This window comes from Bos grunniens, chromosome 11 (assembly GCF_055505025.1).
Source record: "Bos grunniens cultivar Pamir isolate PY7600 chromosome 11, Bosgru_T2T1.0, whole genome shotgun sequence".
Taxonomy (NCBI): domain Eukaryota; kingdom Metazoa; phylum Chordata; class Mammalia; order Artiodactyla; family Bovidae; genus Bos; species Bos grunniens.
This window is the reverse complement of record NC_141175.1, coordinates 36,899,454-36,917,892: the sequence shown is the minus strand read 5'-3', so window position 1 is coordinate 36,917,892 and position 18,439 is coordinate 36,899,454. Positions and strand designations below refer to the sequence as shown.

The 18,439-nt window shown below is 40.0% G+C and overlaps 1 protein-coding gene and 1 pseudogene across 3 annotated transcripts in view; one reads left to right on the top strand and one right to left on the bottom strand.

Moving 5' to 3' along the window:
- Positions 1-17,630, bottom strand: part of WDR43 (WD repeat domain 43) — a 39,041-nt gene extending 21,411 nt beyond the window's left edge. For both annotated transcript variants that reach the window (XR_015136613.1, XM_086326141.1), the window contains exons 1-3: positions 17,374-17,630; positions 8,202-8,339; positions 5,014-5,135 (exon numbers count right to left, since the gene is read on the bottom strand). Coding sequence is in view for 1 of the 2 variants with exons in the window: in XM_086326141.1 (XP_086182267.1) it covers positions 5,014-5,135; positions 8,202-8,339; positions 17,374-17,598 (485 nt within the window). In the remaining variant the exon portion in view is untranslated. The remainder of the gene's footprint in view (positions 1-5,013; positions 5,136-8,201; positions 8,340-17,373) is intronic.
- LOC147362931 (large ribosomal subunit protein uL15 pseudogene) lies at positions 192-3,112 on the top strand (annotated as a pseudogene). The gene has a single exon (XR_015136614.1). The product of XR_015136614.1 is annotated as a large ribosomal subunit protein uL15 pseudogene (transcript).
- Positions 17,631-18,439: the final 809 nt, after the last annotated feature.

The following is an 18,439-nucleotide window of genomic DNA, read 5'->3' as shown; positions in this document are numbered from 1 at the left end:
TTTCTATTCCAAATGCACACAGATATGCCCCCATCTGATAGAGTAAACTAAATTAGGTATAGATGATCCCTTTCTAATATCACAAATACGATTAGCAGCAAGAGTGTCTGCAGACTGTCACACACGTTAACAAACTTTTATAAGCAACAAGGAGCTTAGCCTGGCTATTCACTTATATAATAAGAAATAACAGCAGCAATTTTCCTACCAAAAAAGGTTAATTCTAAAGTGGAAAACATATTGCTCTGCTAGTCATATTGGAACTGTCAAATAACTCATTTAGAAAAACAAAACTACTCTTTTGTCTAGGCTGCCAACATGCCATCCGAACTAAGGGAGACCCGAAACTTAGGAGCACGTGAGCCACGGCCACAGTCGCCTCCGGAAACACCAGAAGGCCAAGGCAATGCAAGTACCACCACAGAATCAACTTCAAAAACATCACCCAGGGTACTCTGGGAAAGCTGGTATGAGGCAGTACCACTTAAAGAGGAACCAGGGTTTCTGCCCAACTATCAGCCATGATAAATTATGGACCCTGGTTAGTACACAGACATGGGTACATGCTGCCAAGACCAAGACTGGAGCTGCTCCTATCACTGATGTGGTGTGACTGGGTTACTACAGAGTTCTGGGGAAGGGAAAGCTCCCAAGGCAGCCTGTCTTTGTGAAGGCCAAACTCTTCAGCAGAAGAGCTAAGGCGAAGATTAAGGCTATAGGTGCAGCTTGTGTACTGGTAGCTTGAACTGACATGCTGGGAAATTCATTGAACGATAAGTGGTTTTCAAAAAACAAGAAAACCAAAATTAGATTCTTAAAATACACATACAATGAACTTTAGAAATTAAATCGAAACTGATGAAAAATAAAAAAATGTTTATGAGAATGTTTTTATAATTCTGGGGTTAGAAAAGGCCTTCCAAAGCAATTACAAATAAGGAATCACAAAGAAAAAACAAACAAATTTAATTAAATAAAACTTCTTACCACAAAATAAGTCATAAAAATTAAAAGCAAAAGCCTGGGGGGAAAAGATACAAAAAATAAATAGGCAACCAGGGCTCTGTAACAACCTAGAGGGGTGGGACTGGGATGGAGGTTCAAGAGGGAAGGGACATATGTATACCTAGAGCTGATTCATGTTGATACTTGGCAGAAACCAACACAATTCTATAAAGCAATTATCCTTCAATTAAAAAATAAATTTAAAATTTAAAAAAAGAATTAATACTCAGAATACATAAATATCTCTTTATACTCAAGAAAGAACTCCTAGGGACTTCCCTGGTAGTCCAGTAGCTAAGATTTCATGCTCCCAATGTGGGGGGCCTGGGTTCAATCCCTGACCAGGGAACTAGATCCCACATACTGCAAATAAGACCAGGGTAGCCAAATAAACATTTTTAGAAAGACAAATAAAGAAAAAACTCCTTGATTAAAAAAAAAACTCAAAATAAAAACAGACAAACAAGGGCTTCCTTGGTGGTCCAGTGGTTAAGAACACACCTCCCAATGCAGGGACATGGGTTCAATCTCTGGTCTGCGAAGATACAGGCCTTGAAGCAATAAGTCCAACAGCCCTAGAACCCGTGCTCCTCAACAAGAGAAGCCACCACAATGAGAAGTCTGTGCAAGGCAACTTGTCAGTAAAAGTGAAAAACTCAACCTCACCAATAATCAAGGAAATGCTGCAATAATGAGCAAGAACTTTTCCTTTACTCTCGTTGGTACCAAACATTCTTGACAATTTTTCACCAAATCCCACAGCTTTAGCACTCACCTATATTCCTTATTTACTATCTGGTCATTGAATTGAGAGACTTTAAAGAAAAAAAGAACATGATCACCATCCTGACAAGCTTTCTGAATCTACTTCACCACTGAGCACTGAAAACGCCAGCATAGAGCTACCACCACCAAAGCCCACCCCCCTCCCCATTAAGAGCTTTGCAACCTAACGTGTTAACCTCCCTCCATCAGCAGTACCTGGGAACTTGTGTGAATTCTGAAGCTCCAACCTAGATCCACTAAATCAGACCTGTAGACACAAGTAGCATAATGTGCACTTTAAAGATGGAAAAGCAATAGGAAATGTGACTGGTTCCAGAGGAGTGACCTACAATATTAACTCTGAAGGCCTCCCAACCACTTTACAAATGAGCCCAGCAACTGAGCCACACACCCACACAGGCTTTCCAATCAGCTTTTTAATGTTTCATTTTCAAAAAACAACAGGCAGTCAAGGATCTCCAGTCACTTGAAGAATGTCTTTAACATGAAAGAAACCAAAATCAAACAAAAATCAAAACACATCCTCAAGAGGGAGATGATAAGTAAAAAAAACTTAAATCCTGCACTACTTTAGAGAATTAGAAAATATTATAGGCATGAAAGAAACATGACAGAACGAAAAAGAAATATTCAAAGAACATAAAATAGCTCCCAGAAGTTAATAATTTAGTTTGAGGAACTTAAAAATTCAATACAAGACTTAGAAGGTGAAATTGAAGCAATTTCCCAGGTAACTGAAGGAAAAGACAAAAGAGTTAAAATGAGAATACAGTAAGAAACTTAAAGGATTGGTCCAGGAGACACAATATCTAAATAACAGTATGCAGTATAAGAGAAAGGAGAAAGCGGGAATTAAATTATCAGATCTGTAGTACAAGAAGAATGAAAAACATGAATTCCCAGGCTAAATGGTCCCTCAAGGGCCAACACAATGCACTGACTGAAGAAAAAAATAAACAAAACACAGAATATTTCAGTGCATAAGAATAATTAACAATGAAAGCCAAAAAAATGAACCAATGCTTCAAAATCCTGGGGGAAATTATTTCCAACTCGAAGTCTGTATCTTCAAATTATTAATCAACTATGAGGACAGAATAAAGACACTGGAAGACATGCATGGTAAATGTATTGAGATTCTGCTTGTCTTCCAGGAAGCTACCAATTTGTGTGTGTCACCAAAAAGAAGAAATAAACCAACGAAGAGAAGAATGGGGTCTAGGAAACAGAGGTTCCATCTGACAAGATAATTTTCAAGATAATGAAAGGAAATCTCAGGATAATCACTAGAATAGAGCAGAGAAGTCCTCCAAGAAATAAATGAAACTGGAGAAAAGCCTACAAAAATTAAATTACTGATTCATCAACTGATGTGTCTGAAAATATGTGAAATTTAAACTATTGCAGGAATGAGACTGAACTAATGACAAGTATACACAAAACTAAGCAAATGAAGCAATAATACACCCCAAAATTTTGTGCCCAAAGATAATACAAACAGTACAGTCCAAGTTTCATCTAAAACAGTATTTAGGTAGGTATAACGTGAACAATGAATATTGTTTAATCAAAGTGTGACATTACAACACCGGGGAAATGCAGATGGAAAAAGGTAGGGACTAAGAGCTAAATCCTCATCTTCCTAAAATGGAAAATAAAATCAATTAACTATAGCATAAGAATGCCAAGAATGAAACTGTAAACACAATATTGTATGAGAGAGTGTAGCTGGGTGAAAGTTTAGACTCTGATTCAACCTCTCTCTTAAGTCAAAACTGGGACAGAGACCACCTTGCAGTGTTACAAAAACAATACTGTGTATAACATGTTGAACAGTGCCTTGAACATTATCAGTCATTCCTGGAAGGACTGGCTTGGTGAACTCTCATCTAGACAGCATTTAAAAGTACAGCTGCATGGGCCCCACCCTGACCTAGTGGACAAGAATCTCCACAGGTGTCTCTTTACAACCATGAGTGTGGTTATTGGAATGCGCTAAACCTCTAGGCAGATGACTCACTGCACCACCAGCCCCAAACCTTCTGTAAAATTCTAAGCCTCTCTCACCACCCCTTCTGCTGGGTCTAGCTTCTCTGCCTCTGAACTAGCTTGTCTGTTTCTGAACTAGCTCCTTCCCATACATTTTACACAGTCCTAGCAAATTGTCTTCCTAAAACATTATTTGGGTTACTCTGCTCCCATGACATTGATCTTCAGTGTCTCCTGCTTATCAAACATCTAAAACTCTAAAAAAAAGTAGTTTTAGTACAGCAGGAAAACACTGTGCCAGAATTCAAGAGAGCAAGATTAGAACTCCCCTGCCACTTATTAGTTGTAAGACTATGAGTATCATTATCCCCCTTAGGATCCTCATCTGCCTAAGTTCAACTACATTCAACAGTCCACATTCACTAAGCATCTACTATACAGTCACTCACAGGATTAGGTGCTTGAACTAGAAGATTGTCTGAGATTTTTATCAAAAACTTATGGCCAGACTCTTATACAGATACTTTGGCTCATATCCTCTACCAGCCATTATTCCCCAGCATGGCCCTCCTCTTAAATTCTACTGCTCCATTCCAAGTAAATCTTTCACTTTTCTTTCTCCTAGCCTTTGCTCCTGCCATATCCCCATGCCACATTCCTTTCCCCACCCTCAAAAAGATTCTCCTGCCCTCTTCTATCCGTCTTACCTCTCTTAAGAAGACCAGCTGAAATTCTTCTCTTCCACCAGGCCTTCCCAACACCACCCTACTCATCTGACCAGTAATTACATGCTGCTGCTACTAAGTCGCTTCAGTCATGTCCGACTCTAGCGACTCCATGGACTGCAGCCCACCAGGCTCCTCCGTCCATGGGATTTTCCAGGCAAGAGTACTGGAGTGGGGTGCCATTGCCTTCTCCGAATTACATGCTACCTTATGGCATCTCTTATGCAGTTATTTTACTCCTGTACCGTTATTTATGTATTAAAATCCTCTTTTATGTATTATGTATTTTTATGTATCTAATACATAGACTTTTATGTATTAAAATCCTCTATGTCCAATTTGATTAAAAATTCCTTGAAAACAGTCTATAACCTTACCAATGTCTACATTCCCCATTGTATCCAATATCCAACTTTACTTATATCAAGAATACAGCCATGATTTGTCAAAACATTAATGCATTCCCAAATAGGCATCGAGCTATCCCAAAAGTATCAATGTTACTCACCACTTTACTTTGCATGTCTGTGTGTTCCATTCCACAATATGTTTATCATCTGAACAACTATACAAACAGCCATTGTCTTGATGCCACTGTATGCAATTGACTCTGTTGTCATGTCCACCATTCTGCAGATTTTTTAAAAAAAGTTTAAAAAAAAAAAAAAGCTCATCCGGTATAATGTATAATATGCACCCTAGATTCATTACTGAACACTTAACTAAAATGTTAGGCCTTAACCTAATAAAAAGGCCTACCCATTAACCTAATTAAAATGAGTATCCATTTCCAACATTAAAAATGAGATAAATCTGCTATAACTTTATCAAATATTAACTTTCTCTTCCCCTCTGCTGGAAAAACATACATCATAAGTCAAAGTCCTAAATGCCTGCTGCTTTTGATAGGAATGCCAGCACTAAGCATGATAAAATACTTCATGCATAGTGGCAATAGTCTGGGACACCTGAGTGAACTAGCAAAGTCAAATCTTAAAGGGTTTAAAGTCAGCACTTAAGGTAAAATTCACTTCTAGTTAAAACTATCCTTGAAAATCCCTTTACAAAAAAAGTACCAAACACTCTCTCAATTTTAAAAATCATTGTTTCTTCAGGGAAACATTGAATGTTTCCATGTGTCACAGCTCATACCATACAGATGTAAGTTTAAATATACTTAGCATAGCAAAATGCTGGCTTACTCAGAGGCACCGCATAGAAATGGACACATTAACTGCGGAAAGACAAGTTCAAGTCTCCCATCTAACACATTCCAGAACAAGCTCATTCAGCAGAGTAAGGTGTTAAATCTTAGGATAAAACCTACTCTCTGAGCAATTACTGTTTTTTCACTCTTTCCACCTAAATTCACATTAATTAAATATACATACAATGAATCATGACTGTATACATATCTAAGCTAAGCATAAAGGTAAACTCACTACTACTATCATACAGACTGCTCCCACCAAAAAAGAAAAATAATTTTAAATGTTAAATTCAATTACTTCCCTTCCTTCCTAACAGCTATCTACTCAAAGCCCTACTTCATAACCGCACACAAAAAACTGAACAAAGGATATGAACGGATAAATTCCACTGAAAGAACTAAGAAATTTTTTAAAAAATTTTCAGTAAGTAATCCAAGAGATACAAAGCAAAACAAAGCAACATTTTCAGTGTGTTCATCTACCTATTTTTCAGCACTGTAATATCCATCCTGGTGAGGCTACAGTGAAAACGGCACTATCGCATGTCGCTAGAGGGCCAGCATACCTTTTTGGAGAGCATCTAGCAACTGTCCACTCATTCATTCATTTACTCATTCAACAAACATTGACTCAATACCAATTACTTCTAATAAACTCATTCCTTGTCAAAGGTTTATATATAATCCTTCGAGGTATCAAAATGACCTAAAAAGGAGTTCAAGCCTCCATCAGTATCACGTCTGTAACTGACTGAAACAGTACCACCATGTACCCAATGGTAGGTCCCTGCTGATCACAGAAGACTGACCAAATCAAAAGATGGGATCCAGGGTATAGTGGGGTAAAAGCAAACATGAGGCCTACACTCAACTTGCAGAGGAAGGAGGAATGAAGGGAGTGTCCCTTTACATATACTTCTGAAAGTTTTTATTTCATTTGTATATTATTTTTATAGTATTTAATATAAAAACAAGTGATATATTTTTAAATGCAGATTTAACAATCAAATAAAAAATTTTCACCTATTAAATAAGTTTGGGTTTTTGGTTGGTCTCATTGTTGTTTTAATAGAATAATCAATGATGACAAAAACATTGCTGAAACACAGGTACCCTGCCACCACTGAGACAAGGACAAATTAGGAAAACTTTCAGAAAAAATTTATACTATGTATAAAAACACCTAACACACACCTTGGACTCATTAGTTATAGATTAGTAATTGTGGGAACCCATGTAAGAAAAAAAGTTTTATAACAAAAAAATCAGAAACTACCTCAATGGTCAGTAACACCACCAAGGGACTATCCAATTTATAGGACTTTAGGCAACTAGGTCTGAACAAATATAAAAATTACTCAAGCTGTAATATAATGGGAAGTATCAGGATACAAAATAGACTGACTAAAACTATCAACAGAGGATCTCTCATTGATAAATTTAGGTACGTGGGGGGGGGGGGGTTCAGGATGGGTGACACATGAACACCCATGGCTGATTCACGTCAATGTATGGAAAAACCACTATAATACTGTAAATAATTAGCCTCCAATTAAAATAAATTAATTTTTAAAATTTAGGTATTATTTTTTTCCCTTTCTAACTTCAGGTATTCCAAATTACTATGGATAGATGTTACTTAAAAGAGAAAACAGTCTTTTACTTATAAATACAGAAAGCATTCCTATATACAGATAGAAATTAAGTAAACATCAAAAACATACTGTAATAGGTAACGGTCTGAAACAAATCATGCCAATTAAGTTACTGTCTGGCAGCACCAAGCCCACATCTCTCTGCTCTGGATGCTGGGGCTGGGGCTCTGCAAACCCCATTTCTGCTTTGCTAGTGGGATCATTAGTGGGCTCCAGACCAAGGGACTTATTACCTTCCTGTCTCCCAGTTTGCATCACCCCAGCGTTTCTTCAACCCAGCAGGAGCAATCCTTTCAGCAGCAGCTGAACTTAAGATGCAGTTTTTTCAACACTTGGAGAACCTGTCTCATCAGCTCCTTTCAAAGATACCAGCAGCCAGCTAGGGCCCACTCCCTCCTCCCAGAAGTCTGGACCTCAAGTCCATAGGGCCAATCTCCCTCGACAGACATCATCTGCACAGAGAGCAACATCTGCTTCTCAAAGGTCTGAGTTTCAGCAACAATCTCACAGCTTCCCTTGTTCCCGAGCCCTGGACATGGTGTGCTCCTTCCTTCAGCTACTGTCTGCGATACCCAGAATTCTTCTTATCCTTTCTTATTTTAAGCCTACGCAACAGTTCTTCACATTCTTCATATTCTGACCTATAATAGTGACAAGGTTACCTAGCACAGCTATTATCAAATATTACTGTTCAAAATTTTAAATATGGAAGGGGCAGAAAATGCCCTTATACTACAGATCCTATAGCATATCCTGAACTGCTTTGTTTTTCATAATCAGTTTCCCAACATCACTCTTTTACATAAAACACACATACAGATAGGTACTTACTATCAATTTACTGTGTAATTCTCCTTTTACTGTACTGTATAATAAAATACTACCAACTGCTGTACCAAGAGCCAACAAGTCAGCCTGGTTACTTGTTACTATAGCTTCTGATTTCCTTTTTTTCCTCTGTGGACCTTCCTGGGGGGGAAAAAAAGACAATTTTTTATTTTATTATTTCAAACACTGAACCATCATTAATGCATAAATGCAAATGCCCTCGAGCCCACAAATGAAATGTGCCTGCTTCTAAAAAATGTTTTTTTAAAGTGGAGATGGGATTTGCTCTCAGATGATTTCTTTTTCACTACTTAGAGTATAATCACTCCACAGGAAGAACTTCTAATACCTGTCCCTGTCTCCTACCTCTGAAATAGGAGAACTTAGAATGCTCTTGGTAGGGTTCTAAGGGCTCCAAGCAGCCTGTTTTCGACTTCTCAGAAACCAACCATTCCCAACAAGTCCAAGCGAAGTCTCCACTCCGAAGCAAAAAGATTACAGATCCATATACAAGCAGCCAATACTTTCCCCTTTACCCACAAAATCTTTCCTTGCCTTGTGGCTTCATTTCAGGAAATGGGATTCAAATATTTTTACATTTATAAACATACAATTACTTCAATTTGAGTCAAAAAATAGTTGAACTCTCAGAGAAGCGCAAAGCACACATCAGAGAAGTTGCTCCAGTGACTGATTAAGGGTCAATCTGAAAGTTCCATGCTGTGTTTGTGATTAGTGTCAAAGAGTCCAAGCCTTCTTTGACTTACTTCAAAAAATGAAACTAAAAAAAAAAAAAAAAAAGAAACAGCTTCTATCTGTCCATCAAGAAGACAACCAGTGCGTACAACTTCGGAGTACTATTTTAGAGTTTATAATGCCAAATAATAATTTATAATTTTGTAACTTTTCTTCCATATATTTATAATTTTTTAAAATTAAAGCTTGTTAGCCTATGTTTTAACATAAATTCTGAGAAATCCATTCTTTTCATGTAAAACAGACCAAAACCATAAAAAAGATAACTTTTTTTTTCAATACTGCAAGATCTTTGCTCTACAGCACATAAAAAGCAGTTCACGATACATAAAATCTGCCCAACCCAAAAAACCACCAAGAAAACTGATGTTAGCAGTGCACAGACTATCAAGGAGGAGATTTATAAGGCATTTTCCTCTTTTTCTCCTCTTAGTTATCCTACAGAGATGTTACATTTGAAGAATTTGATTCACTGGACATACTAAGTCAACAAAAAATTGAAAGATTTAACAAAAAATAAGATATCTTTAAATATGGAAAAAATAATGCACATTTTACAAGTCTTGAGAAATGTATTACATTAATAAACCCAAAAGAGAAGTTAAAATTAAGAGTCAAAGTCTAAGTCTGATGGTCTCATCAGTAACATTTAATTTGACTGAACACTAAACTCAATCAAGAACTGTCCCAAGCTCCACCTTCAGTTACATGAATTTCTAAAGGCACCTCTGAATGATCCCAGAGGGCAAATGTGGCTTCTGCGTAAGGTTATGAACACAGACACCAATTTCAGGCAAGGGAAGCAGGGGAAAGTGTACCAACCTAATACTACCTCGTCAGAAAACTCTTCTCTGAAAGATTCTAGAAAGTGTTTCTTCTATTCTTGGTTTTCCTCAAATCAAACTAAAATTACCTACACTGAGGTTTCTAACGTGTGGAACATGGGCTGATCCAAATATGTGTATGTTTTTCTGTAGATATGCATCTGCATTAAAAAGCACAAAGAGGGCTTCCCTGGTGGCTCAGTGGTAAAGAATCCGGCTACCAATGCAGGAGACACAGGTTCAATCCCTGGCCCAGGAAGATCTCACATGCCACAGCGCAACTAAAGCCTGTGGGCCGCAAGTACTGAGCCTGTGCTCCAGAGCCCCAGAGCCCCAGCTACTGAAGTCGGCATGCCCTAGAGCCTGTGCTCCACAACAAGAGAAGTCACCCCAATGAGAAGCCCACGCACCACAACCAGAGAAAAGCCTGGGCAGTAACAAAGGCCCAGCACAGCCAAAAACAGATAAATTATTTTTTTTAAAGCACAAAGAAATTTTAGAAATTAAACATTAACATATTCAAAACCCTCATTTACCTATCAGCAAAATCTCCATTTTGGGGAGAAGCAAGCAGAGGCTAGTGGTAGGAATATTACAGAAATTATGTCCAATTTTGAGGATCATTGGTCTAAACCTAAATAATAATCCAATTAGTTAACCTCAAACAACTAACAACTCACATAAGTTTTCTCCAAGTTGGGTGATCTTTTTAAAAACTAACTTCTCATTCAATAGGATGCGTATGTCCAAACAAGTAACACATGCAACCAGATAAGTTTATATAACCAATGTGTGTTTTAGTGAAACCTAATATTTTAACGATGGTGTGATCACTCACCTAGAGCCAGACATCCTGGAATGTGAAGTCAAGTGGGCCTTAGGAAGCATCACTGGGAACAAAGCTAGTGGAGGTGATGGAATTCCAGTTGAGTTATTTCAAATCCTAAAAGATGATGCTGTCAAAGTGCTGCACTCAATATGCCAGCAAATTTGGATAACTCAGCAGTGGCCACAGGACTGGAAAAGGTCAGTTTTCACTTCAATCACAAAGAAAGGCAATGCCAAAGAATGCTCAAACTACCGCACAATTACACTCATCTCACACGCTAGTAAAGTAATGCTCAAAATTCTCCAAGCCAGGCTTCAGCAATACGTGAACCATGAACTTCCAGATGTTCAAGCTGGACTTAGAAAATGCAGAGGAACCAGAGATCAAATTGCCAACATCCGCTGGATCATCAAAAAAGCAAAAGAGTTCCAGAAAAACATCTATTTTTGCTTTATTATTGATTATGCCAAAGCCTTTGACTGTGTGGATCACAATAAACTGTAGAAAATTCTGAAAGAGATGGGAATACCAGACCACCTGACCTGCCTCTTGAGAAATCTGTATGCAGGTCAGGAAGCAACAGTTAGAACTGGACATGGAACAACAGACTGGTTCCAAATAGGAAAAGGAGTACGTCAAGGCTGTGTATTGTCACCCTGCTTATTTAACTTCTATGCAGAGTACATTATGAGAAACGCCAGGAGAAATATCATTAACCTCAGATATGCAGATGACACCACCTTTATGGCAGAAAGTGAGGAGGAACTAAAAAGCCTCTTGATGAAAGTGAAAGAGGAGAGTGAAAAAGTTGGCTTAAAGCTCAACATTCAGAAAACAAAGATCATAGTATCTGGTCCCATCACTTCATGGGAAATAGATTGGAAAACAGTGGAAACAGTGTCAGTATTCTTGGGGGTTCCAAAATCACTGCAGATGGTGATTGCAGCCATGAAATTAAAAGATGCTTACTCCTTGGAAGTTATGACCAACCTAGATAGCATATTTAAAAACAGAGACATTACTTTGCCAACAAAGGTCTGTCTCGTCAAGGCTATGGTTTTTCCAGTGGTCATGTATGGATGTGAGAGTTGGACTATGAAGAAAGCTGAGTGCTGAAAAATTGATGCGTTTGAACTGTGGTGCTGGAGAAGACTCCTGTGAGTCCCTTGGACTGCAAGGAGATCCAACAAGTCCATCTTAAAGGAGACCAGTCCTGGGTGTTCATTCGAAGGACTGATGCTGAGGCTGAAACTCCAATACTTTGGCCACACTCATTGGAAAAGACTCTGATGCTGGGAGGGATTGGGGGCAGGAGAAGGGGATGACAGAGGATGAGATGGCTGGATGGCATTACCGACTCGACAGACGTGAGTCTGAGTGAACTCCGGGAGTTGGTGATGGACAGGGAGGCCAGGCATGCTGTGATTCATGGGGTCGCAAAGAGTCGGACACGACTAAGCGACTGAACTGAAATGAATATTTTAACCCCATTACTATATACTTCTGAAATCAAGAGTGTAGTGGGACTAATGATTATAGATTATGACAGACTTCTGTTGGCATTTTCTATTAGAACCTATTATTTCTGTGATCAAAAATTTCAATGACTCCTCAGAGAAGAGTAAATCAAAAAAACAACTGTTTGGCATTCAAAAGCATCCACAATTTCCCTCCAGCCCACCTTTTCTAGTCTCATTTCCAATTCCATCCTTACATTACACTCCCTAGTCAAGAATGTGTGTTAGTTGCTCAGTCGTGTCCGACTCTTTGCAAGCCCATGACTGTAGTCTGTCAGGCTCCTCTGTCCATGGAGTTCTCTGGGCAAGAATACTTGAGTGGGTTGCCATTCCCTTCTCCAGGGGATCTTCTCAACCCAGGGATCTAACCCGGATCTGCTGCACTGCAGGCAGATTCTTTACCATCTGAGCCACCAGAGTCACGAATACACTTTCCCATTGGCTTGTCCCTCCTTTTGGAGAGAACTTTTTCTACCCATCTCAAATTTCAATTTGGTTAAAAAAAAAAAAACTTGATCCATGCTTCAGGGTCGACCTCAAATATGTTCTCTCCACAAAAATCTCCTCTTTCTGTTAAGACTCAAGTCATACTCTGCTTTGCATTACAGACACAGTATATCTGAATTGTCTTTATTTCTTCTTTAATGTCTTAGTCATACTGCTTTGTTTCATGTCATGTGCATGTTAATGACATGTGTAAATATATAAAGTAATGGAAAAGGTAGGCTAAAAATTTAGTTCATCTATCTGTAATCAGTAAATCTGAGTTTCAGGGAATTTCCTGGTGGTTCCATGGTGAGGACTCTGGCACTTTCACTGCTGGGCTCCAGTTCAATCCCTGGTCAGGGAATTAACATCCAACAAGCCACACGAAGCGTGGGGGAAAAAAAAGAGAGAGAAGAAAATCTGAGCTCCAGAAGGTACCAGGAATGAAGACCAAAAGGATAGGGTCTATTACTTAGACTACAGAGTCTTTGCCAATGTGAAAGGCTGGCTGAGGTAAGCAATAAATGCAAACAACAGTCTCAAGAAAGCCGTGTTTGATCTAGAAGGCAATCGGAAGGCTGAGTGAGAATCTGCATGTGCATGATTCATAAAAGCAAGGCATGGTACAGATGTGAAGACAGAGAGAAAAAGCACAACCAGGTGATGAGAAGTCTGATTTTGATCAATTAAGCACTGACTTTTTAGGCTGAGATCCCAGAGTAAGAAGAGTTTACATACATACACACTCATAAAAACATGTGTGTATACAGCTGAAACAAGGTTCACCAAAAAACTTAAACTTTACTATGCAAAATACACTCTACATTGTCTATGCCATTTCTGTAATGCTATCACAATCCACTAAATCTATTTCACAATCCACTAATAGTTCGAAACCTATTTTTGAGAAATACTGACCTCTAGTCACTGAAAATCATGGCAAAGTTTCAAGTTTCATTCTGCAATTGGTCTCCTATGCCACCATTTCTTGGCCTATTTTAGCTGTCCCTTACTCTGGCAAATGCTCAAATTTCATGGGTAACAACGAATAAAATGTGTGCATTTTACATGTAATTACATACAGTATGTACATCAAAAATAAATCTTAATTTATTTCTGCCAGTAAGATCTAATACGCAAACCTTACTCTTTTTAAGTCTAAACACTGGAGAGACCTTAGGACAGAGCATTATATCATAACATAAGTAAACTGTGCTTCTTCTCTAAGGGTTAGGACTGGGGTTGCTCAGGTCTTTCCCAGAAACATGTTTAATGCTACTGTGCCTGCCCTGTCCAAAGCCTGAAATGCCATGTGCTTCATTCAATAAGCACTAAGCTATGCAGGGTCATTTTAACTGCAGTGACAGCAAAGCAACATAAATGCATTTACTGTGGTAGCCAGTCCGTTTCTTCAGGACTTATCAGCAGTTAGGGAAGGAAAAACTGAAAAGTTTGGATCTTAAAGGAGCAATGAAATAGCAGGTGGCTCAGCCACTTAATGTGTGCCTCTGGCATATCACCTAACATCTCAGCCTTAAACACATAAACCTGAGACTCTAAAAACAGCGTTCACCCAGTCCATCAACCTGTCTCCTTGCATGTTCCTCATCATCATTTGCAGTCCTCTTCCTCCAGGCTCCATCACTGAAATAAAATGCTTAGCTACATAATACATACAAAAAAGTCCTAAAGACCACTGTGACAAAGATGCCAAGAATTATCATCATTTTGTGACCAAAAACAAGCAGCAGTAGTCTAATTTTTCTAAAAATTTATGAACCACTGCTTTAACTCCTGTCACCCAAGAAACCCAGCACCAAATCGTTTTTCTCCACTAATAAGTGTAATGTCACCAAACTTTGTCCTTGGGTGGCCAACTGCCAATTACTAAGCCAGAGAATACTCCTATAAAATAATATAAATCTACAATAAAAGTTTACGAAAACATGTTAGAACTCAAGTGGCAAGGATCATAACCCAGGGACCTGGGAGCAAAGGTAGAAAATGAAGATTTGCAGCAACCACTATCTTTAAAAATCACCTGACTTTACGATTTTACAAAGTACACATGCAAGTGTAATACAGGAAAATTGCTTCTCTCCCTAATTTTCAAGTGAAATTGATGCTCCAAGAGAATACAATCCCAAGATGATGAACACTGGATGTCTCTACATTGCTCCCAGTTCGCAATTCTATGACTCAAGATCTAAGGTTCAAGTAAGAGCACTGGATGAGCAGTCAATGCCCTCGACTCTAATGGCCACAACTACTTCACTGGTTATTAAGGCTTTGGTGAAGTCAGTTAAACGTTCTTAGTTCTGACTCTCAAGTTTTTAAAAATGTGACTTTAGGGCATTTCATAGAGTCAGCTGGCTAAAGTGAGAGCATATGAGTAAATGGATACTGAAGCCTGTAAGAACTTTTTTTAATGCAGCCTGACTCTTTTTCAAGGAGGCCTCCAAAAGTAAAGTGACTTGCTCAATGTGACAAAACAAGTTTGGTTCATGGGTATGAAACCAAACCCATTTTTCTACTGTATCATTGTGCTATAAACAATCCCAAACTGATTTTAACAGTAAGTTTAAGGCTAGGTAAAAGTTTTATTCTTCAGACATATGATTGCAAGGCAAGAGAAAATCAAGTGGGTGACAAATGTCTGCCAGCCTAATAGTAACGATTTGTTGCTCATAATGAAGAGCTGAGCTCTAAACACTGGTATTCTAGTCCTGGTTCTATTTTTGGTGTTTTTCAAGTTGCTTGATTTTCCAAAACCTGGTTCTTCTTCCTGAACAAAGCAAAAAGTTAGTTTTTAATCTACCGTGCAGGAGTAACCATGCAAATAAGAGACAGTAACAATTAATACTTGCGGTACTTACACACCAGGAACTACTCTAGACGTTTTAGGCATCATTAAGTAATACTAACCTTCACAACCACTCTTGAGGTGAGCACTATTACTCCTATTTTACAAATGAGGAACTAGAGGCACAAATACAAAGACACCAAGCCTGGATTCGAGGCCAGGAGTTTAGTTTGGGTCCTTGCATCTAACCATTGCTCCACATTTCCTATCACCATAGGAACTATTATCATTTACAAGACTGTTAAAAAACACAAACAAATAACCCGGTGTACGAGACAGCAAAAGAGACACTGATGTATAGAACAGTCTTATGGACTCTGTGGGAGAGGGAGAGGGTGGGAAGATTTGGGAGAATGACATTGAAACATGTAAAATATCATATAAGAAACGAGTTGCCAGTCCAGGTTCGATGCATGATACTGGATGCTTGGGGCTAGTGCACTGGGACCACCCAGAGGGATGGTATGGGGAGGGAGGAGGGTTCAGGATGGGGAACACATGTATACCTGTGGCGGATTCATTTTGATATTTGGCAAAACTAATACAATTACGTAAAGTTTAAAAATTAAATAAAATTAAAAATATACATTCAAAAAAAAAAACACAAACACAGAAATCTGAAAAGGAGAAATATGCAAAGTACTGTAATCTTGATGACAACTGTGATTTTTTTAAGTCCTAGTTTTATGCACTGATACGGCTTCTTTAATAGTCAATCGGAGTTACTTCATCTAGAAAGTATAAAAACCTAGCTTAATACCTGAAAAATATCTAAGCATACTCATGCAAAGTGTAACAAATTAGTTATATCCCGACTTTCAACCTAAAAAGTTAGAGGAAAGTTTCCTGGAATAGTCAGAGGGAGTTAAGATCTGTACCAAACAGTTGTTGTTTTTTTTTCCCCTTTTTAGTGCATTTGTGTTTAAACACTTTTTAAGGTTGAAACAGAGTGTTAGCTAAACCCCACACAGCTCAATACTGACATTTTCAAATCATACTGCACTGATCCGGGCTGGCTACCTTATAGGTGCAGTACCCACGTGCGTCTGAGTTAGTGCAGACGTAGTCGAGTGACTCAAAAGTGAATGGCATCTTACCTGAGATGGGTCCCTAAGAGTGAAAAGCTTTCCCTAACTCAGCAGTAGCCCCGTCTAAGAGAAACTTCCCTTGGACTCATGTTCGTTAAGCTACAATTTCACTTTACCTCCATGTCTTAATGCAGACTTCAGACTTGGGGAAAAGGGGATGTATCAAGGGCGAGGCGTGCAGATGTTAAAATTTTAAAAGCAAGAAGGTTCAAATGGCTAAGAATGGAACCCAGGCTGGGAAAGTTAGGACTTTCAAGAGTCTCACATCCTAGACGTGGGAGAGAACACGTGGTGAGCCGGCACCCAAGCGGGGGGGGGGCGGGCGGTGGATGGGGGTGTCCGGAAGCAAGGAAACAGACTTGTTCATTTTAACTGCCCAAAGCAAAGTCGATGAGCTCGGTAAGGGTCGGAGAATAGTACTGCCCCAAAGCGGGGCTCTGTCAAAACCCACAGTTCTGAAGAGCGCAAGCCAAGAGAACCGGCCGGGCGGCAGGAAGCCGCCCCTGGGGGGCCTGGGGCCTCGGCGAATATGGCGGCCCCGGCGACGAGAGGCCCAGACAGCACGGAGCCCACCGGTAGGGCTCAAGTCCACTGCCCGTCGGATCTGGCCGCACCCGTTCTCTCTGCCCTCTGGACAGGCCGCGCACGGGGGTGGCGGCGTGGGCCCACCCTGCGCCGCCACTGCGCTCGGTGCCTCCTCGCTCCGGGCCTCCGAGGGCCACGCGCGATGCCAGACCGCGCGCCGCCGGGCCGGGGGGCAATAATGCCGAGCCTGGGAGAGTGCCCGCCCCGCGCCGTTCTGCTCACTTTACCTTGGCCTGCAGCCTCGCTGGCGCCCAGGCCAGGCAGGTGCAGGTACCGCTGAGGTGCGCGGAAGGCACGTACTCCTGGTGTAGCCGGTTGTTGGCTGTCTCCCACACTCGCAGGTGACCATCGGCAGACGCTAAAGCGAAATAGGCCTGGCTCTGCGGGGAGAAAGCGCAGGGGACCCCCGCGGGGGACAGGGGGTCGGCAACACCACCGCCACCCGCCGCCATTGCTGCTCTTGCTCCGCGGCAGCCACGTGTTCGGCCCTGCGCAGGCGCATCGGGGAGAGGCGGGGCCTGGAGGGAGGAAGTGGGGCGGAGGGAGTTCAGGGAGCAGAGGGAGTATCTCTTCGAGATGCGAGCGAGCGTTGGACCGCCTACCCATGGACGGTGGCCCGGTGGGCTCAGTGCTAATTTGTTCTGGAGACGAGTGAGTGGAGGAGAATGACAGGACTCTGGCCTTAAAAAAAAAAAGGAAAAGGTGTTTTTTGTTTTAATTTAAATAACATGATTGAACGAGATGTTTGAAACAAGCGTTCAGCTATAATTCCGTGATTGTGACAACACTTTCCATTTTTCCTTATCCACTTAAAATCTGTAATCCTGCTCACATTAATAATCTATTCAGTCATAATAGTATTAAAGTAAAGGGGGAGTCTTTTCAGTCTTCTTTGGTCAAGATTTATCCCATGTTACCGCACCAAATGTTCAGTTTTTAATGTCTCCATAACATTTCACCCAATTTCTGATTCAAGAAATGTCAGGTACTATTCAGCCACACAGAATTTATTGATCAGCAGGAAAAACACACACACAACAAAAGAAACCCACTGCCCTCAAGGGCTATAGGAGACTCTGAATCTTTTATAAGTAGAAAGAGTCATGGTAAAATCTGCATTTTATATTATCTGGAATGACATAAACTGATCTACATTTTAAAAGGCCTCCTGCATGTTTCATGGAGACAGTAGAGCGGCAAGAATGAAAGCAAAGAGACAAGAAAGAAGGAGGATGGTGGATTGTGGTGGTGAGAAATGGTCCAGATTCAGATATAGCCTGAAGTTGAGCCAAC